This window comes from Podarcis muralis, chromosome 5 (genome assembly GCF_964188315.1).
Source record: "Podarcis muralis chromosome 5, rPodMur119.hap1.1, whole genome shotgun sequence".
Lineage (NCBI taxonomy): Eukaryota > Metazoa > Chordata > Lepidosauria > Squamata > Lacertidae > Podarcis > Podarcis muralis.
This window is the reverse complement of record NC_135659.1, coordinates 43,815,630-43,838,437: the sequence shown is the minus strand read 5'-3', so window position 1 is coordinate 43,838,437 and position 22,808 is coordinate 43,815,630. Positions and strand designations below refer to the sequence as shown.

General features: G+C 43.8%; 1 protein-coding gene across 1 annotated transcript in view; it reads left to right on the top strand.

Annotated features, from left to right (window-relative positions):
* The window catches only part of C8A (complement C8 alpha chain), a 28,931-nt gene that overhangs the window by 5,601 nt on the left and 522 nt on the right, over positions 1-22,808 (top strand). Inside the window, exons 2-10 of the mRNA XM_028733344.2 lie at positions 3,115-3,211; positions 4,176-4,320; positions 7,320-7,458; positions 7,934-8,123; positions 9,767-9,967; positions 12,232-12,472; positions 18,220-18,354; positions 19,377-19,534; positions 22,466-22,688. Of these exons, the coding sequence (XP_028589177.2) occupies positions 3,115-3,211; positions 4,176-4,320; positions 7,320-7,458; positions 7,934-8,123; positions 9,767-9,967; positions 12,232-12,472; positions 18,220-18,354; positions 19,377-19,534; positions 22,466-22,688 (1,529 nt within the window). The remainder of the gene's footprint in view (positions 1-3,114; positions 3,212-4,175; positions 4,321-7,319; positions 7,459-7,933; positions 8,124-9,766; positions 9,968-12,231; positions 12,473-18,219; positions 18,355-19,376; positions 19,535-22,465; positions 22,689-22,808) is intronic.

The window sequence follows — 22,808 nt, the reverse complement described above, 5'->3', positions numbered from 1 at the left end:
CTAATCTAAAGTTTAACATTTGTTTTTCATAGATGAGTGCAGCCTTTCCCAATCTTTTCATCAATAGAAACCCACAGTAAAACCACTTCCATTTTTTTAACATGAAAGTCACCTATCCATTGTGTGCTTTGTGCTCCTCACACAATTTTTCAGCATTCATACTTCTAAGCCTTGACTTTAAAAACTCATAACTTTAGGAATACATAGTGTATTTTCACCTGACCAGTAGAAGGGAGACCAAAGCAATACTCTTAGACATTTGGCATAATATAAACTGGCAAAAAGGGGAAACTTGGATGGTCACAAATATAGAAGGAAAATGTCAAGTCTTCACTTTAAAGGACTATTTTTAAAACTGCTGCACCGAAAGCACCCTCATGATAATTTTCACCAGATTACAACTTTCGCTAAATAGTTTTTCCTTGACAATTGCATATTGTGATGGGACAAATCATCTTGATTTTTTAAGGAATAAAATAGCTGGGCTTTAAAATGATTGAATGCAGAAAATACCAGTTGCCTTAACTATATAGCCATTGCTGGGGCTGTGTAATCTTCTATCTCCAAAATGAGACGAACTAAGGGGAAGACCCTTAGTGTGTGCAAAAGGAAAATCTCAAATAGCCAGCTGTGTATTGTCGAAAAAACCAAAAACGAACTAGTTTTGACAGAACTTCTAAAGGTTTATCACAGCAAACAGCTTACCACATGCATCTCATACGTATACTGATGACACCTGCTCTTATCCAGTTATACCAATGGAGAATGCAATAGGGCAGGATTAACAGCAAAACAATTAATGCAGCCCCAAACCCGATACTAAGAACTGCTTTTGATTTCAGGTGTGCAGGCAAATTGTAGACATGCAGTTCATCCCTTGAAGCATAAATCATGCACATACTGATGTGTGTTCATTTCACCTACATGTTTTGAAGCATTATCCAAATGTGAATTGCTGTTTAATTTTATTTTGCTATTGTAATGCAGTGGCTGCCGTGCACTTGGAAATGTCATTATCTTGGCACTTTGGTGCTGAGATGCTGTGAAAGAAGCCAAAAACAGGATTTGATTGTAACCTTCTAATTTTTTTGGCAGCTCTCCACTGTGCTTCAGGTTGTTTTGCTGCTCTTTCCCCTAACACAACTGAGTCATATTTTCCCCTTAGTGCTGGGGAGGAAATTAACATCCAGAATTATTTATACACATAATAGGACCCCACAGTAACATCCATATGTATTTGTGCACATAATAGTCTCTGACCCACTGAGGGGCAACCCGCATGCAGAGGCATGTTTACACACATTGATCTCCCATTACCACCTGTGCAAGTTTAAGTTGCTCTTGAAGCAGTAATAATAATAATAATAATAATAAATTTTTATTTATACCCCACCCTTCCTGGTTCAGAAAACTGGGCTCAGGGCAGTGAATAACAAATTTAAAACACCTAATTGATGCAACAAAAAACAGCATAAAATACAGTATAAAACGTGAATAACAATAAAGTCAGAATTCAAAAATCAATTTAGGGGGGAAATCCATCCAATAAACATTGGATGAACACCAGGGCTAGTATTGTGAAATATTTTTGCATCTTCACTCTTGGGTTACACGTGAAGGTGGCATTCCAGTCTAGATATCCATTGACCCATCCCTTCTGAAATGGGAGGACACGGTGTAATCACCCTACCATGTACTATCATTTCAGCAGGAGAAGTGGGGTTAGAGAGAGCTCTGTAGAAGTACTGATGAACTTGCTGGCTTTTGAACTGGGTGCCTCCACCTTATCATTGCTTTCTTATCACTCCATCTGACTTTGATGTTCAGAGGTGTGTCATTCCTTACATATCCAAAAGGGCACCAGCCATGCACTAGAGGGTGACATCAGTAGGCTTGGATGAACCCCAAGGTGTGCAGACGTTCAAAAGGCTTTCAGAAGGGAGAGAAGAAGACGGGAACCCTCAAACAGCCCACTGAGACCCGAGGTTGCTCAGTGTCCATGGGCTGTTTTTGGAGTGTGTGGGTGGGGGGATGGAGTGGCTGGAATCTTGAACAGCATCACTCCACACTGCAACATTTTGCATGATCAGGTTTCAAAAGCACCCAAGAAGCCTCTATGTACAGCAAGGTCCACAGATGTTCATCTTCCCACATGTGGGTGGCAATGTGGCTCGATGGTGGGGATGCAACAGGGTGGAGGGCAGTGAATAGACTCCCATTAGAATTCTAATTGCATCAGGCTTCTCTGTACATCACCAGGTAGCCCCAGTTGGGAATGCACCTAAGAGGCGGGACAATCACACTGGCTGCCCCAAGAGATGTCTACTTCCATAAACAGATTTATTCTGCTGGATTGGGACTGAATTTAATTTTTCTTACATTTGGTGACCATCAACAAAGGACACCCACATATATGCATTGTGAAATATGGTATTTGCAAGTATTTGGTGCTTTCTCTTATGACTGCTGAGAAATAACAGCTTTTCATCAAAACACATATAATTACACTTCAACCATTTCTTTACTAATATGTCATGGGAGTCCATTTGAAACCTCACATATAAACTTCTATCACTGTAAAATTGACTCTCTCTCTCTCTCTCTCTCTCTCTCTCTCTGTGTGTGTGTGTGTGTGTGTGTGTAAGTGTATAAACTGAGTCTAATTTCTTAAAAGTTGTTCTCTGCCCGGGGGCCTTGAGAATAAGGCTGTGGTCCTAAGATATAGGGGCTGCAGAGACTGAAGCTAGTTTAACCACCTCTTTACCGGACATCCTGCTGGGCTCTGGTGAGGGTGGAGGAATGCTCTACTTCTCCATCTGTTTCTCCTTGTTTTCTCTCTCAGTGGGAAGGGAAAGAGGAGGAAAAGGCTTAGGCACACTCTGGAACCTGTCTAAATCCCCCACCCCACTTCCTGTAGTCAGTGCTTAGGCCTGTATTAAAGCAGGACTGTCTGAGAGGTGCTCAGCGAAAGATCCTTTCAAAAGGTATCTTGGGGCCCCTCAGCTGTAGATATTAAATCTATTGCAGCCATGCGTATCCTGCTGAAACTGATTTCCACAGGGAGTGTGCAATATAGGGACTTTCAGCATTGCCAATCACTTTTATTCTCCTCAGGAGAGCAAGAAGACAAGCTGGAACACCTGCTCCCATCGATTGCCGCCTAAGTCAGTGGTCAGGATGGACCGAATGTTTCCCTTGTCAAGGAAGAAAAGTAAGGCTCCACTCAAATATATCCAAGCGTTCTTTATAGCTGCCTGTAGTGAAAATAGACACAAACTTTGAACACAAAGGGCAGTATCCAACCTCTGTCCCATCGGCACAAGAATTTCCAGAGGCACAATGGGACCTCCCACCTCTTCTTCCTTGTACAACTCATGCCTTCCCCAAATCTTCTCCAGAGGGTTAGGGAACCCCTGGAACAGATTTGAGAGGGGGGTTCATCAGGGGAAGTGTGTCCCATTGCATAAGTGAAAATCATTGCATTGGTAGAATGGTGACTTAGCACTATACTGAATACAAGCCAGTGGTTTACAGTTGAAAACAGATGCATGTTTACCCAAGCCCATTAAAACCAATGGGCCTAAGCTGAGAGATGGAGTGTGGCCTATGTGACCAGCAGTTCAACAAAGCAGGATGCCCATGAAGAATATAAGAAGAGCCCTGATAGAATGGAGACAGTTTCGTATATGCAAGGCAACAAACACATGGAGTGCACGGGGCAAGCCTCTTGCACAGACAAGTAGTCTGTAGACACATACAGTAGAACTCTCAGTCATGTGACATTCTATCATGACTGGATTAGCTTTCAATCAGCCAATGAAGTGACTCTTCCATTTAAGATATTGGGAATGATTTGACAGGCATGGAAAAAGTCAATTGCAAATACTTCTGCTGTGTTGTTAACCTTTTCATCCCTTCACATTTCTTCCCTATGAACTTCAAATTGTGTTTTAAGTATTTTTTTGGTTTTGGCAGGCATAGCTGTACTGATAAAGCCTTAATTTGTTTTACATTTTTAATACTTAAATAATTAATGCTTGCTCTTGCTAGGTTAAAATATTGTATAGATCTGTTTTTATTGCCTCCTGATGTTTAATTCAAATTTTATCGTTTTGTATATATATATAATTTATGGCAGATATCCATTTTTATTTTTTAAAAAATGCATATTATAGCACAGATATCGAACTTTGCAACAGCCAGCCAAATACAAGGGGAGCATATGTACCGGCCACCTTTGGGATGAAGCTGCGTGCCAGTCAGCAGGAGAATGTATTGTGAGCCAAGACTGTGGAGCTGATTTTCGGTGTGAGGAGACTGGTGAGTATGATGCCATTACAGATCCATTAACTGATGCAGTGATACTCCTTCACACCATTAACCCATTTCATGAATGCGGAAAAGGTACTGATCTACTGTTCCATGCAATAAAGTTAAAGTGGGGCACAGTGACATCTAGGGAAAGAAAGAATCACCTAAGGATCTGCCAAAGCCAGCCCTATCATGTAGTAGCGTGAGGTGAGCTTGATCCAAAGGTACCTACCTGCATGCGTTCAAAAGGACAATGTGTGCAGAGAGTGCTCTGCTGCACATGCAGATTCTGGAATGACTGCCTGACCAGCTGCACTGTATCCTCATTTGTGCCAATCTCCACATGTGTAACATTTTGTGCTTGCAACAATAGATCTGCAAATCTGCAGCTGCAGGGCCAAGCTAACCCTGGACTTTGGCCCAAATGGTGCCCTCACTTTCTTGTCTGCTCCTCACTCAGGTTGAGTGCTGTATGGCAAAGCTGTTGTTATAGTGTGAAAAGCCACACCTGCCTTTTTATTCAGGAACACTCCCCACACTGCTGGTTAAAGCAGGAGAAGGCAGGAATCTACTCTTAAGGATGTTCCTTGAGTGTTCGTGCCTTAGCCATCATTATTGAAACAAATTTCTCGAGCACATTCTGCAACATCACAGCGCCAGCCCATTCTTTAAGCTGACAGTGTTCATTTCTCCAAAAAGTAGCAGCAGGAGACTTTTAGGCTTATAGTTGCTTTTAAAAACCATAAGCAGGGATAACAAATGCATCCTGGGAGCTTTGACAAAGTGAACCTGACAAGGAGAAGCACACGGTCTATTCATAATCCATTATTTAGAACTGAAAAGGTGCCCAGCTAAAGCTTTTCCTGTCTTACCGCAGTGGCAGAGAACAAGAAAAGTTTCAGGATTCTTTCTGCAACTAGTTTTGGGATCACCCTTGAAGCAATGTGCTTTCCTTCATTCATACAAAGAGAGATCTCCAAAGTCTGGAATGATAAAGAATACAGTAAAGGGCACCAGAGTCTTGAACAGGAGATTCTTGTAATGAGTGTGTAGTTCACTGAATCATAGAGTTGGAAGGGATCCTAAAGATTCCTGCAATGCAGGAATCTCAACAAATTCAGTCACTATATAGTTTATTCCCTAGGTGGCACAGGTGAGGGGCTGTAGTTCAGTGGTAGAGCATCTTTTTTGAATGCAGGACATCACAGGTTCAATCTCTGGCAACTCCTGGTAGAGTTGGGAGAGGACCCTGCCTGAAACCCTGATGCTGTTAATTAGTATAGACCTCTCTCAACATTGGTTCCATAGATGTTGTTGGACTACAACCACCATCATTCTTAACCAGCATGGCCAGTGGTCAGGGATGATGGGAGGTGTAGTTCAAAAACATCTGGGAACCCAAGGTTGAGAAAAGCTGATGTAGACCATACTGAGCAGGATGAAGCAATGGCCTGGTTCCTTATCAGGCAGTTTCCTGCATTCATATGTACTTTGTTTATGGATGGAGTCTAAAGTTTCCTGTTGCTGTTTTGTTCTTGTTTAAGGGAGACAAGAAAGTTATTGTCTAGTTTCCTGGCTGGTCTCTCTCTCTCTCAGCCTCCAATAAGTGAGGCCCAGTTGCCAATGCAGGCCTGAAACTGAGCCCAAACATTTGCCCCTCTGCTAGGACCAACACTTTTCAAAACCTTGCTGCAAACACACATTCCTACTTCACCTATCTTCTCATGGTTGCTTCATCCTGCAGCATGGCAAGGTGTGTTCTGCCCATTGCTTCCTCCCAGTGATACCTTGCAGGTATGGTTAAAAGGTGTTACAGCAGCTTCTAGCCCAGAAATAATCAGGTAGCACAAGGGCTCCTATAGTAAGGTTACCAGACGTTCCCGTTTCCCAGGGACAGTCCCCAGATTTACAAATCAGTCCCTTGACAAAATCCATCCATTCCGACTGAAGTTGGAAAGTGTCCCTGGATTCATTGAAAAAAAATCTGGTAACCTTACCCTATACTTACTGTGAGAAGCCAAGTTACAGGGAACCAGGCAGAGGGCCTTCTTGGTAGTGGCACCTGCCCTGTGGAACACCCTCCCACCAGATGTCAAAGAGAACAACAACTACCAGACTTTTAGAAGATATCTGAAGGCAGCCCTGTTTAGGGAAGCTTTTAATGTTTGATGCATTACTGTATTTAAATATTTTGTTGGAAGCCGCCCAGAGTAGCTGGGTAAGCCCAGGCAGATGGGCGGGGTATAAATAATATATATCTAAATAATATATTATTATTATTATTATTATTCCCTGAAAAGCAACATCTGTTGTTTGGGTATGGATTAACCATTCTGTTGCCGTCAGGAGACCAGCCTTGAGAGGTACTGGCAACTGGTTGCAAAACAAAACCCATTAACTTCAGAGTACACTGGTACCTCAGGTTACATACGCTTCAGGTTACATACGCTTCAGGTTACAGACTCCGCTAACCCAGAAATAGTGCTTCAGATTAAGAACTTTGCTTCAGGATGAGAACAGAAATCATGCTCCGGCAGCGCGGCAGCAGCAGGAGGCCCCATTAGCTAAAGTGGTGCTTCAGGTTAAGAACAGTTTCAGGTTAAGTACGGACCTCCGGAACGAATTAAGTACTTAACCCGAGGTACCACTGTAGCTTGTAAAGACATAACAATTCAAATTCTAAGTGCTTTTCGCTGTCAATATAAAAAGACACCTGGAGTCGTGTGCAATTTTGTACATGATATCTTGTTGCATTTGACTGGGAAGTCTGAATAGGAAAGGAAATTCCATGCCACACGCACAAAGCCACTCCTGTTCTAAACGTATTTCTCTTTGAGTATTCTCCACAAAGACCTCCTGCCCAGTCAGAAAGTGACAACAGCACAACCTGAGCAAGGTCCTACATTATCTTTGTGATTTGGTTTAAGTGAACCATTAAGTCCAGCCTTATCTAGCTAGAGCAAACATGGATTCTAGAAATGGATAACAAATCTTTATCTGCGCTGCAGGTCGCTGCATTAAACGCCACCTTGTATGCAATGGAGAACCGGACTGCAGAGATCAATCTGATGAGGCAAGTTGTGAGGATGCTGAAAGATTCTGCGATGATCTGGATCCAGTCCCCGGGATCAGTAAAGTTGCACAGGGGTGAGTTGCCATACCCAAGTACTATGGTTCTTACACATGATTTAAGCATTGGGAAAATGTTCTCTTTAATTTTAACTTGCTATGTTGTGTAATTTAGAGAATTCCCAAGTTTTAAAACTTCTTAAATAAAGGAGAGAAATAGGAGTCCATGTGTTTATTTATTTTCATGGACTTTGTCTTATAACTCATGAGCAAATTGTGCCTGTTTTGCTCTTCCACATGAGCGCTGGCAGAAAACAAACCACGATCCCTCACTCTGCATTAAATTCAGATCAGGAATTGTGGTTTGTTATATTCAAACTACAATTGATGAGCCTAGAAGGAAACAAGAAGGATTGTATGGAATGAAAGTGAGAGTCTCTCTCTCTCTCTCTCTCTCTCTCTCTCTCTCTGTGTGTGTGTGTGTGTGTGTGTGTGTAAGAGCACTAGCAAACTCTCCTTACATTCCTGCTCCTGTCTCTTTTGCTCCTGAAAGATACAATATCCTTACACAAAAAGAGGCACAGATAGTGTACGATCCTGCATTCTATGGAGGCCAGTGTGAATCTGTCTATAACGGAGAATGGCGAGAATTGAAGTATGATGCGGCATGTGAACGTCTCTATTACGGGGATGATGAGAAATATTTCCGAAAGCCATATAACATCCACTACTATCAGTTTCTTGTAAGTATTTGTAGGCCAACATTAGCAGTAAGGCTGAGTGGGCAATTGGACCTCAGCCAAATATAGACCCTTGCAACACGTGAGCTCCTCTGAAGTTCCATACCATCTACTGCTACCTTTTAAAAATTTCCACTGTCCAGAATATCACATTAGCATGTCATATCAGTTTTAGGTGTTGTATATTTGGGGGGGGCATTCTCTTTATTACATATTATCCACATATCAACCAGATAATATGTGAGTGCGGAAGCATATGCAGATCCCTCTGAACCCTTTCTAGCAGATTTATCTATAAGAGGCTTATCAGTGGTGGCCCCCATGCACCTTTCCTCTACCAAACTTGGATGCCACATGCAATGCTTTTGATGTGCACACCCCTCTATACACTGGGCACAAATGGCTTCTCAAGAGTCTCCTACTTGAGGATAGAGACATCAGGGAGACCTGATTTCTTCAGGGGAAGGATAAATTATCCTACCATTTCCCAGTGTTAAGGCTTACCGTTAGAAGTGACAGGAGCATAGCTCTTTTCTTTTGTGCCTCCTAAGTGGGGTTTTTTTAGTGGGGGGGGGGGGTTGAGGGATTGCTGCCACTGCAGGTAACATGACACCTCTGGCAAGTGGCAGTCAGTGATTGTGTTGGCAGCCTGGCCCCCATTTTGTATCTTCTGAAATGGCCTGAACTCTGGCATTGTTCTGGGGCACTGGGGTGGGGAAACAGTGGCCTCCATCAAAAAATGGTGGAAACGATTCTGTAAAGTAGTCTCCTTTCTTGCACCATGCCCTTCCTGATCACATGTTTAATCAGGGGGGTGGGAGCAGGGAGGAAGAAGGAATGGCAGTTGTGTGGAAACACTCCAGCTGAGAACAGAGGGCTTGCTGCTGCAGGTCCTGCTTGTCCAGGGTCTTCAGGAAGGCTCTTGAAAAGCAGTTCCCTGCAGCATCAAAGCCCCTGAGGGCTGCATGCGAAAATGTTCTCTTCTCTCTGACCCAGAGCATGGAGCTCTGATTGACTCCTCTGTGGGCTGCACAGGGGTCCGTGCACAATCCTCTTGAAAGCGCTCTTGCAGAGGGCTTTTGGGCAGCCCCTTGCTCATGGTTGAACCTCTGAAATCCCAGACTGATCAGAATTTCAGCCCCACTCATCAGCTGATGAACAGAGATTGGATCCTGCTGCCTTGGCTGTGCAGGCCTGTTCCCTGCTGGAAACAGGAGTATGTGACCAATGCAGGATTTAACCCCATCCTCCCACACAGTGGTAGCAGGAAATGGGCATGGCTTTAGGGAAAATGGCCTTGTGGCCCAAACTGGGCTCCCTGGTAGGCGAGGATTGGCCAAAGAAGTAGAAGTTCCCCAGCCTCATTATAGAGGCTAACCACACAGGCACTTCATCCAGTCATATAGAATCCTTACAAAAATGCAACAATGAGTTAAAACAAGATGTCATCCTGGTACATCATTTGTAAAGATTTTGCCACTAAACTCTAGCGTTTTAAAATAAAAAAAGCCTTTCAGTTCCACTGAAAACTGCTCAGGCTTGGTTTTTGTTGAGTCTCCAGAGCAAAGGAGAATCATCCCCCATTAAGCCAATATGCTAATCTAAAATATCTCCATCCAGCTAAGATGTTTCTCTTTTCATTTCAGGCACATGCTGATTCTGGCTTTTCTTCAGAGTATTTCGATGATGCCAAGGACCTACTGAATGCCATAAAAAAGGACACCTCTCGAAGTTATGGCTTTACATTTGGCATAAGCCCTGAAGATGTCCCTTTGTCTCTGAGTATAGGCATTGGCTTATCAAAGGGTCAGGGGACCCTGAGAAATTTTACTGAATACGCAGCAAAGGTAATGAGAAAGCAGGCGGAGGGGTCTTCTTACTCCTGCGATGCTAAATCGCCCAGACACTCTGTTACTGATATTGCTTTATTTCCCTGCCCACATGTTTTCCCCTTGAAACAATAATCATCCTACCTTAATTTGTTCATGTAATTGCACGTGTGATCATTAGCAATTCTGTTTGCCTTCCTTATTACACTGAAGCAAACAGAAGCATTGTAATGGGAATGAAATTGAATTACAAGTAGAACAACGCATGCCATCTCGCCCCATCCCTCCTGTTTCATGGTGACATTAAGTATATAAATGAGTAAGTGCTTGGAGTGGCGAACAGAGTGGGGGAATTTAAAGAATTGCTCGTCAGCAACAGTTGTCTTTGGGGAACATGTTCCAATGTCACAAATATATCTTGTTTAAATTAGTGCAAACCTGAGTGAATGGCTGCGAGAAGCATTTGTTTTCTTAATGGATATGAAATCTTTGGGAAATCCGGAGATGTAAACAGAACTGAGCTTTGTGTTTTGTCTTGTTTAAGCGTGGAAACCTTGTGTAATGGGTAGTTGCAAGCAGGGACCTATGGTAAAAAAAGGTAAAGGGCCCTTGGATGGTTAAGTCCAGTCAAAGACAACTATGGGGTCTCTCATCTCGCTTCTCAGGCCGAGGGAGCCGGCATTTGTCTATGAACAAATGGATGAGGGAGCACAGATTGAATTGTAAGGGAGCAGAGAAACTACCCCCCCCCCAAAAAAAAAATTAAATTATCAGCTCTGCAACACTTGCAAGCCCTTTGATATCTGAAGAATACTTTCCTGAAGTTCCTGAAAGGATCTGTGGGGAGAGGGGCAGTTAGGCTTGGAGGATTCGTAGCACATGGCATGTATCCTTTGGTCTCTGCCTTGCATAGCACCACTAGCTCTCCTCAAGGTCATAATTAAAGTTAAAGGGACCCCTGACCATTAGGTCCAGTCGGGCCGACTCTTGGGGTTGCGGCACTCATCTCGCTTTACTGGCTGAGGGAGCCGGTGTGCAGCTTCCGAGTCATGTGGCCAGCATGACTAAGCTGCTTCTGGCGAACCAGAGCAGCACACAGAAACACCGTTTACCTTCCTGCCGGAGCGGTACCTATTTATCTACTTGCACTTTGACATGCTTTCGAGCTCCTAGGTTGGCAGGAGCAGGGACCAAGCAACGGCGCTCACCCCATCGCAGGGATTCGAACCGCCGACCTTCTGATCAGCAAGTCCTAGGCTCTGTGGTTTAACCCACAGCACACCCATGTCCCCTAAGGTCATAATTACATAACCAAAAATCTGTAGCTTAGGATTGGTCCAGAAAGAAAAGAAAGATATAGTCAGCCTTGCAGCAGGCAAGAACTTTTAATTCATTCATACTCTAATACTAGAGTTGCTTCTCCATCTTTAGAAATTATTTCCTTCAGTTTGCTGTTTAATCAAATGATCATTATCCACAGCATCATTTTAGATCACCCACTGGAAAAAGTTCTCAAGCATCCCAACATGTGTTGCTTCATGCTTGAAATAAACTGGGATTGTATAAAATGGGGTGGAAAACCTTGTTCACTCTGAGGGTCACATTCTCCTGTGGAGAACCTGCTAGGACCCACATACAAGTGATACACAGGGCCAGAGGCCAAAGGATGTGACTCTTCCCTTTGTATAGCAGGCTACGTTCTAGCCATGCAACACTCACAGGTTTATACCCACACACTCCTTTTTGTCCAGGCTACAAGGGAGTGTACCACTGTTCAAACACATTGTAGCTTGGCAATAAAATTTGAGGGGGATGCAGGGTAGGCTGGTAAGGAGCATGGTCTGGTGAGGTGGAATGGCCTAAGAAAGAAGAAGAGGAGTTTGGATTAGATATCCTACTTTATCACTACCCTAAGGAGTCTCAAAGCGGCTAACATACTCCTTTCCCTTCCTCCCCCACAACAAACACTCTGTGAGGTGAGTGGGGCTGAGAGACTTCAGAGAAGTGTGACTGGCCCAAGGTCACCCAGCAGCTGCATGTGGAGGAGTGGGGAAGCGAACCCAGTTCACCAGATTACGGGTCTACCACTCTTAACCACTACCCAAGGGCCAGGTAGAGAGGTATGGAGGGCCAAATTCCCCCCCCCCAAAAGGTTCTGCACCCCTGGTATAAGAGCACAGCCTTGCCCTATTGGTCTCTTTTGGTTCCCAACAAAAAGAAAGAAGAATATAACTTCAGAAAAAGGTGGGTAAATTATGTATTTTGCCCTGCTTCATCTACAGAATGTTGGATTTATTCGAGCTCTTACCAAAGTACAGACAGCCCGTTTCAAGATGAGAAGAGATGACATCGTCCTGGATGAGGAGATGCTTCAGTCTCTGATGGAGCTTCCAGATCGGTACAACTACGGAATGTATGCCAGGTTCATTAATGAGTATGGCACCCACTTTATGACATCTGGGACCATGGGAGGCATATTCGAATACATCCTTGTGGTCAACAAAGATGAGATGAGAAAAAGAGGTTTGCAGGTTTAATTTATTCTACCCGCTTGGCACATTGTAGGATGGAGGAAACTAATTTCTTGATACACGTGAAGCATATTGATTCAGCAGTATGTTGTAATGACCCAGAAACTCAAGATTCCTATTCAACACACTGCTCTTTATTCAACAATGTTATGAACTTGCATGCCCAAACTTGTGTCTTGGAGTTAATAAATAATTTCCTTCCAGGTATAGCAAAAATAATAGTAATGATAACTCCAGAAATTTCTTGTCTTTAGCTTTGAAATTTCTGCATTTCAAAGCGCACGAGACAGCATCCTGCAGACAGACCTAGATAAATTCAAAGGCATTTCTTGACTCGTAAAGTGTAAACAAACAATGTTTTTGGCATTGCACCTACCATTTTACACAAGGTGGCTTTCAAACTGCAGAATGACAGAGTTCTGCTAGCTTCAGCTTTCAGCAAAAATGAAGGCATCCAAAGACAGCATAGTTCTGCCTACACTTTGTGTTCATGTAGCCAAGCTTCTGCAGTTGTTGCCATGCACATTTCATGATAGTTGAAGCATAAACCCTTCTAATCATCAATGGGAAATTTCTTAGAATAACATGATTCTCTTGTTCATTTTTTGCAAAGCCATCTACTGTGTCATAAAACACAGAACCTGCTGTGCCTTCTGTGATACCAGTATATTAGTTATTCACATTCTCTTCCAAAGGTTCTGGTTTGGTGACTTCATGCTGGGATTCTCTACGGAAAAGGGTGACATCAGCAACACCAGGCTTAGCCAGGTATCTCTAATCTTAGGGAGACTAGTTCAGCATCCCTGGTCTTCACAGTGTGTCTTGGCTCTCACCCAAAACATAGCAGCAGGTGCACCTGGCAAGGAAGCAATGCTTTATTAAGGCAGATTAACAGTGCAGATTCAGTTGTGAGGAAAGAGCCAGATATAGTCCAGAAGGTTCTACAAGGCAAAGGGTTAGCAGGGAAAGTCTGGTCTAAGAGCAAGGGCTAGGGTTCATGAATCCAAGATAAGTAGTGAGAATTGCACAGCTGCACAGGAACTGTGAAGTTGTTCCAACAAGTTTCCCCACCTACTCACCAAGCTTTTAAGCAGAGGTGGAGAATGCCCAGCTACTCACAAGAATCTTGGTTGTTTGCAGAAACTCCTGGCACACAATTAAATGTATGTAAGTGTAGGGGTTACTGTCCTCAAAGAGAATCCTGACCCACTGTAGCCCTTGTTTATTTATTTGAATGATTTATATCCCAGCTTTCTAAGCTGAAGTGTACTTAAGGTAGCCCATAATAAAGCAAATTGGCAACACCATCATGGGCAGGGACCATCACTAGCAACTCACTAGCAAGTTGTGCACTCTGTTATTGCTCTCTTTGTGCCACTGCCTACGTCTTTATCAAACCTAGATTAGGGTCAGCAGGATTCCCAGTGATTTTCTGGATGAGTTTCTCTGTCTCCCATTTTTCCAATCTTTCCAATCTCAGTTCTCCACATTTCCACAACAGCTTGTGATTATCTTTTTTAAAAAAAAAACACTCCTAAAAACTCACTGGCATTATAGTGACAATTTCTCCTAATATACACATATTTGCATGCAGTTTTGCCTAATATACATCTTTGCAAAGCAATTTCATCCCTAATATAGTGCATTTTATCTGCTATTTTCACTAACATTTATGTACACTTTACCGCCATATTTAATTTTTTTGTACACATTCCTTGGCTGGAGAACTGCATTTCCAAATTTGGAAGAAATGTGAATTCTGAAGGATGCCTGCATTTCAGTCCTTTTATTGTTTTGGAAAGTGTAAATTAGGTCAGTTCACCAACTGAATTGAATCCCCGTTCCTGCTTGGGAGTAGGGAGACTGCTATAAAATTCCCAGTCCCCCGCCAGCCAACTGCAGCCCATCATCCCTCCTTCTCTCTCATTAATTTATTTGTCCTTAATATTCTTGGGAAAGTGTCTTTCCTGGACATGAAGGCTGAATGATAAAGAAAAGAGCTTGCCAAGAGGGGCTTCAGGAAGCTGACTGCCAAGTGAAGAGGAAGAATGAATTAGCAGCATCTAGACAGAGCCATTATTTTACTTTATATTTTGCTTACTGTATTTCAAAAGCGCTGTGATTTATTGCAACAAGATGGCCCTACTGTAAGGAAGAGGGAAGTTGAAGTTCTAAAAGAGACAAAAAATGTGTCCCAGAACGGACATAATTTTTACTTTTATGTAGGATACTTGTATAATTTCATCTACAGTGCATACCATAAAAAGAGGGCACATTTATCAAGCTGGTGCTCTGGTTAAGTGCTACATTGAGTAAGGAGACGCAAATCAATGGTTCAGTGAACAGCAGCCCTTTGCTTCAGCACGGCCAGCGTCTGAAAGCAAATGTTTTCTCAAGAATTATGGGTTTGTATCCCTTCTTTTAAATATGCTGGTGATGGATGCAACTGGTACCCACTCCGGCATGGATGGCCTGATGAAATGCTGCAGAAAATACAGCCTCGAGGGCTTGACTGCTGAAGCTTGCCTTCACAGTCAGGGTCAGAGCAATTGCTAGATTAAGACTGTGATCCTATGTACATGTACTTGGCAGCAATTTCCCATAGCTGCCCATTCTGGCTTCTGAAATTTAACCAGATATTGCCCATGCACTTTCAAGCGTGTTTTTACAGTTGCAAGGCAGAAGGTCCCAGATTCAATCTCTGTCATCCCCAGGGAGACCCCCCCAGGGAGATGCTGCCAGGCCATGAGCGAGAGAGACCAATGCTCTGACTTGGTATGAGACACCTTGGGCTGTTCCATTGATTTTTCTTCTTCTTTTAATGAAAGCAGAACCTTGTACCCACAAAACAAATGCTACGCTTGGGTGCATGTAAAACTGCAGTTGCATACAATCCTAGCTTTTTTTATCTGATGACAGTTCCTGTGGATGATGATGATGATGATTATTGTATTATTTATACCCCGCCCATCTGGCTGGGTTTACCCTGCCACTCTGGGTAGCTCCCAACAGAATTAAAAGCACAATAAGACATCAAACATTAAACCTCCCTAAACTTGTTAGAAAAGATAATACAGTGGTACCTCTGGTTACGTACTTAATTCATTCCAGAGGTCTGTTCTTAACCTCAAACTGTTCTTAACCTGAAGCACCACTTTAGCTAATGGGGCCTCCCGCTACCGCCACGCTGCCACTGCACAATTTCTGTTCTCATCCTGAAGCAAAGTTCTTAACCCAAGGTACTATTTCTGGGTTAGCGGAGTGTGTAACCTGAAACGTATGTAACCTGAAGCGTATGTAACCCGAGGTACCACTGTAATGAAAGCGGTGGGATTCCCCATGCTCACCTGAAAGCTGGTTGGTCACACTGCTGTTGGTGGAGAGGTAGATGGCAGCAAGGTTGGTGTGGTGCAAATGCACCGGCAGGTGACCAGATTGACTCCAGTGTACCTCACCCACGTCACAGCCACCACGCCCCTCCCTCTCTACCTCCCAGGGAGCAGCAGTGATGTGACTCACCTGAGCTCAGGTGGAGCAGTGGTGCCTTGCCACACGGTCCACTGAGGAATGAAATGAACTGTCATTTGTTATGAAAAGGAGGGTTTGTCGATCTGCAAGGAAGTTAGAGGAAAGCAGGATCCTCGTGAGCAGCCCCAATGTTATCTTTTACTCTTTCTTTCAAAGGAAAATGTTTTTGTTTTATGACTTCACTGAGAAACAATGCAATTTACTTGTGGTTTATCACTACACAGAAAGAGATTTTCCCCTTTTGTGATTAATTCAAAAATTAAAAGCATAAATCAATCTAATTGGTGGGCCATATTCATATCGTTGGATTTGCATCCCGTAATAAGCAACCTTGTTTACTCCTTCCTTAAATTGCCAATATTTTGTATGATCATCATTTTGCTGCTTCTGCTGCATTCAGATTGATCAGCCTTGGATTCTTCCCTCCTGTGGCAACCAATAACAAATTGTATTGACTGCCCTTTGCTGAAAATAATTACTTAACAGGAACAATAATATATCAATTAATCAGAGTGTAGTTCAACTTTAATTTTATGGCACTCAAACAGTGATAAACAATAATCATTCCTATTGCTTACAGTAAATATATTTCACTCGGTTGTGTTGTTAACAGTTGTAGACTAGTTAAGCACAAGCCATTGAATACTATAGATTTATTAATACACTGTCAGCAGGCAGCAAATGAATATAAATTCAGCAATTGGGGGAATTTGTTTTATTAGCTGTGGTAAAGAACTGACCAAGCTATAACTTTATTGAGAGCCTTCTCGCTAGGGAGCTAGAAGCCCCAACTTCTGTTAATTAGAAGTCTTGCCAAACAGCGCAAGCCCCACATCTTAACAAGTACACTTTCAGGATAGAAAAAAAGCAAAACTCCAAACTGTGGATTAACTCTGGCATCTGCTTTAACTAAAATCTCATAACAGTAGCTGATTTGGATTAAAATTTTCCATTCATGTGTTCCCCTTTTCTCCCTCAGTCTCTGCCTTCATCGCAGCTGCAAGGAGAATAATTCAGAAACTTTTGCTTTCAATTTTAGTTAAACACAGTTTGTTGTTTCATTCAAATGTGACAAACTGTGGTTAGTCTTAACTATGGAGTAGAAGAAGCTGCCTTGTTTCAACAAGCCATACTTATGGTTCATCACAGTTTAAAAGCTTCCAGTCTCCTCGTGGCCACACCAGAGGGGAGGGGAGGAGAAGCATGCAAGCCTAGAGTTTGCTCTGGATCCTTTCCATTATAATGCTCCATAGTTTTATATAGTATTTACTCCTTTGTCCACATATATCCAACTTCTCAATGGCTGATTAGAGGCACGTGTGATTTGGGGTGGGGCCAGGGAAAGTCTTTGCCCAGGTCCCTTCTTGTCATGCTAAGGTTGCAGTGGTGTGTATACCAGTAGTGCTATTTTACATTTTGTACAATCCCTAAGCACAATGTTAGCAGCACCAAAGCAAATAAATAACTTGAGTAGCTGGTAGTCCTTCTTGTGACTCTGATCCACACTGCTGGTTGGAACATCCCCTTCTAAGTACATGGTGCAGCATGCCACACCGATAGCCAGATACTAGAGGGAGGTGAAAGGGGACATGACCCAGCAGAGAGCATTGAGCAACAATGCTGTATGATCTGTCAAAGAAATATCACCCTTTACAATTGATGGGAGACAAACAGGGCTCCACAGGGCTCCTCCTATGTTTCAAGAAGAAGAAGAAATCAATAGACGTTCTGCTGCTGACTCCAATGGAAAATGAATGAAGTTTTTTGCCTGTCGTAACATCAATGTAACCAAATGACTACTGAGCCTTTTCGCAGCAAATTCTCTCAAAACTGAGATTACAAATCAGTGTTGGAATGTGTAGCTTCGGTTGCCCTCACACATTTCTTGGTGGTGTTTCTAACCTTTTTTTAAAAAAATGGGCTGGGGCTTTATTCGGTGGCAACTATAGAATAAAATTTATATTGTTTTCAGAAAGCAGAATTGTACTTACTGCTTCACTGGTGATAGCTTTCCAGGTTCCAGCTATTGATTTTTTCTTTCTTTCTCCCTCGGACAGTGACTAATGAAAAGTAGCTCAAATGGAACTGTACGTTTTCAAGTTATTGTTTGCATACATGTATTGAGTAACATCTTAACACTTGAAGATTTATAGTCAGTATCTAGCGATATAAAACTGTGATTGACACTTGCCTTCCCTCCCTTTCCTTCAGGGGTTACAAGGGACATGGTAAGCTCCTGTTTTGGTGGATCATTAGGGTTAGGCTATAACCTTGACGATCCGGACATAACCATAGGTGCCAAGGTGTCCTTCAAACGCTGCTCAAAGGATGCAGGCCAAGACACAGGTAGGAAATGCATCCACATTTTCCAAAAACCTCTTCCTCTTTTTCTTATTTGAAAAGGGTATATTTGCCTTCCAGGAAAGCTGAATCGTTTGCTAAAGTCATTCCTTCGTAATCACAAGGACCACACCCACAAGAACAGTGCTATACCTCTCCACTTTCTTCCTACTGGTGTAGTAGAAAGTGCTGTAGAAGCCAGTGGGACCTACTTCCATATCGTGTTTAGGGAGAGGTGCATTTGATAATGATAATGCTCGCTAATAATAATAATAATAATAATAATAATAATAATAATAATAATAATTTATTTCTACCCCACCCATCCAGCTGGGTCTTCCCAGCCACTCTGGGCGGCTTCCAACAGAAGGTTAAAAATTCATTAAACCATCAGTTATTAAAAACTTCCCTAAACAGGGCTGCTCTGTTAAGTGCTCATGACGCTTCATTCATGCCAGGCACTCGATATGGAGCTTCTATTGTGCTTGATCAGGAGGATGCAGCTAGGGCAGAATGCTGCAGCACAGCTCCTGACAAGAGGGAGACCCTGTGCTCAGAGGAAAGACATGCCTGTTCGTGGCTCAGTCACTTAGCCGCTACCAACACCACCATTTGCAACCTTAATGTCGTCCTATGTGTCCCGTTAGTAAAACAAACATGCAGCAAATAATTTAATTTAAAAATCCTTAATTGTCTGGCATTTTCAGGCACTTTTACCACCTGCAGCTGGAAAAGTGCAATGCATGCGATGCTATTATAATACTGTTATTACTCTCATCTTGAATTGCCTTTAGATAAAACAAATAACAAATAAAATGAAGATCCTCCTAAGTGAGCTCAGGAGCACACAAGGGGCATTTGAGCTTCCTTTGGCATCTAGCCTCTATGAGTGTCTGCTAGGCCATCGCCTTGTAATAGCGCCTTGCTGGCAAATGTCCTCCACCGAGTCACCTTGACGAACCAATTTTGACTCCACTAGTGGATTCATGGAAGCGAACAGTAATCCATTTCATTGCCCAACTTTCCAGACACTCCAAAGGAAAAGGCAGTCATCGAGGATATTATTCCCCGGGTTCGAGGCGGAGACGCAGCCTCGATTGGAAGGCTGATGGGAAGCTGGAACGCCAATGCATACCGTTATTGGGGGAGGTCATTAAAACTTAATCCCACTGTTATTGATTTTGAGGTAAGCCTTTTTTCTTTCAGTTGTAGAAACACCACATCTCCAAAGGATTGAAAGTGTACTAGACCAGATCATTTTATATTTTTATTGCTATTCCATCTTAGGACAGGATTAAATGTAATGGGCCACTGATCTGCTGACCTATTTCACAATGAGCAAATGCATTTTTTTAAAGCAGCACCTTCGAAGCAAGGGAGATAAGACACAGAATCTATCTCAAATATCGAAGTTTCAGTTCATTGCAATATGGCGACTAGCTTGTCAAAAAGAAGCTTTAAACCGTCATATTCATCCATGTTATATAATTCTTGGAAAAGGATAAGCAGAATCGTGCACATTCCCCCTCCCCAGGATACCAAGTGCAGCTCTAAAGCAGGCATGACCAAACTTGGCCCTCCAGCTGTTTTGGGACTACAACTCCCATCGTCAGGACCAGTGGCCAGGGATGATGGGAACTGTAGTCCCAAACCATCTGGAGGGCCGAGTTTGGCCATGCCTGCTCTAAAGAATCCTTTCTGCAGAAGGATTCATATGCACAGACAGGTGACATGGAAGTTGTGCAGGAGACTTGTGGAGTGTATTTGTGGAGCAATGGGTATTAAGAAGTCCTGCTGGGGGTGCATCTACAACCATGCAGCTTTGATGCACGGTCTCTGATAAAGGACAGCAGAGAGATGGGTGGATACGAAGCTTGCAAGGATACTCTCCCAGTTCAGGTGGGCATTTGGAGCAGATGCTTTGCGGAGCAGGGTATGGGGAGGCAGTGTTGCAATCCATCCATATCGGACTTCTAAGGCAGGCTAGCTGTGCAGCACCAAGTGAGCAGCTAGCTCCACAAAAGGCTAGAGGTGAGTGGAGGCCTTAAGAATCTCTTCCCACAGCCCATGTTTCTCAAGCTTTAGCCCCTGGTTTGAAGACTGTGTGGTTGTAAAAGGGACAGCCCTGTGGCCCGAAGGGAGTGTGCAACCTGTCTGTTGCACACCCTGCAGCATTGGCAGTACCAGAAGCTCCTGATTTCTCTGCTGAGCCAGGCTTGGTGGGGTGGCACCCAAGAGGGTTCTGGCTTGGCAGCTGAGAAAGAAGCCATGATGTGCTCTAGAAGGTCCTCCTCCAGAACAAGGCACTGTGAGTGAGGCCGCATGGATGGAGCCTGCACCACTGCTCCTTTGCTGCTATGGGGGCAAGTTACCATTTAGGTAAAGGTAAAGGTACCCCTGCCCATAAGGGGCCAGTCTTGACAGACTCTAGGGTTGTGCGCCCATCTCACTCTATAGGCCGGGGGCCAGCGCTGTCCGCAGACACTTCCGGGTCACGTGGCCAGCGTGACAAGCTGCATCTGGCGAGCCAGTGCAGGACACGGAACGCCGTTTACCTTCCCGCTAGTAAGCGGTCCCTATTTATCTACTTGCACCCGGGGGTGCTTTCGAACTGCTAGGTTGGCAGGCGCTGGGACCAAGCGACAGGAGCGCACCCCGCCGCGGGGATTCGAACTGCCGACCTTTTGATCGGCAAGTCCTAGGCGCTGAGGCTTTAACCCACAGCGCCACCCGCGTCCCATAGTTACCATTTAAAGTGACCTAAAACCATTATACTTGTTTACCACCGTCATCCAGTGCACTATGGATGATCTCACCTATAGTGCTTCACTCTGAGGAAGGACCCCTCTGAGCTGCTGCTTTGTTGGCAGTTGTGTGGACAGGCGAATGGGAGGGGGCTTCAGAGTGACTGCGGGGAGGAAGGTTGAGGTGATGGGGTGATGGTGCTTTGTTTTTGAGGCTCATCACGAGAAAAGGCTCTTAGCAGTTCCTGGGTATTCTCTGCACAGATCTTCCATTAATGCTGCCCAAAACACACTACTGTTTGCCTGTAGCCTACTCTATAACCTTTAAATAGCTGCTGCAGGAGCTCTGCCAGTGCTTGTAGTTTTGGAGCGGATTCAAGCACCCAATAATTAGTTATGTCCACTTGAATGTCCCCTTATCTTGACTCATGGTTGTTTGCTAAAAGGCCTTGTGTAAATATTGTTCCGAAACATCATTTTTCAAGGCCATGTCGCAGCTCTTCTGTGGAAATCCCTACCGTCCTTGTGAAGTACAGAAAGCAAAACCTCTGCAAACAGACTGTCCTGTGTGGTCCGGACAGCTCTAAGTATTATTTGTATCTACCGTATATCTTGCTCTTTGCTGTTCCATCCTGGGGGGCTCACTGTCCTCCTTTGCGCAGGTGCACATACACACCGACCTACACACCCACCCCAGGATGACTGTTTGACTGAGGGTTGAGACAAAATGGTTTCCCTGATGAGGTGCAGGGCAATCCTGGTTTTCTGTGGTTGGTTTTTTGCTTTGCTCTGCAAGAAGTTGTTTTTCATTTGTTAAGATGAGCTGCTGCCCTGGCAGCATATTTCTGCAGTGTTCCTGCTCTCTGCTTGTGGTACATGATGGCTTGTGCTGCAAAGACTGATCGTGAGGATGCATGGCCCTTCTGTGGGTGTGGGTGCCTTATGCCCTATGTCACAGCATAATGGGGGAGGTTGTGACCTGAGTTGCAAGCAAGCTCAGTCTACTGTCCAAGTGCTGACTATTGCAGGGCAACTGCAAGGTCCCTGCTCACACTTCCTTCTTACGGTTCCTTAAAACCTGGGCCAGAAATCCCTTCAAATTTCTTCAGTCTTCCAATAGCCTTTCAGATAGAGGGCTGATCTCTGTAAAGTAGGACATATGACTGTGTGAGGTGTCTTTAGTAAGTGAGAAGTTTTCTTCAGGCCACCCACTGCCCAGCATCGTCAGGTAGCCTACCAAAGGCCTTTCCAAGCTACTATTTGACAGTTATTCTGCCAGTTTTGAGAAGCTGTTTCTCCTGGGTATTGCATTTCCAACCCTTTACCCATCCATTAGCAACGTCACGGATAATTCCCCAACTGTTATTCCACAGCTGCAACCCATAACTGAAATACTGCCTAGAACCAACCTTGCCAATATTGAAGCCAAAAGGCAAAACCTGAAGAGAGCTTTGGATGAATACTTAATCGAGTTCAGTGCCTGCCGCTGTGGGCCGTGCCAGAACAACGGTGAACCGGTGCTGATGGGGTCCTCCTGTGTTTGCGAGTGCCAGCAGGGTTCAGAAGGCCCAGCGTGTGAGAACACAAGACAGAGGGGTAAGGTGAAACCATTGGAGGGAAAGGTCTGCTGAATACATCATTCTGACTCTGGCTAATTGATACCTCCCGAGATCTATCCATCAATCAACACCTCCTTTCGATGCCTTTGATCATCTT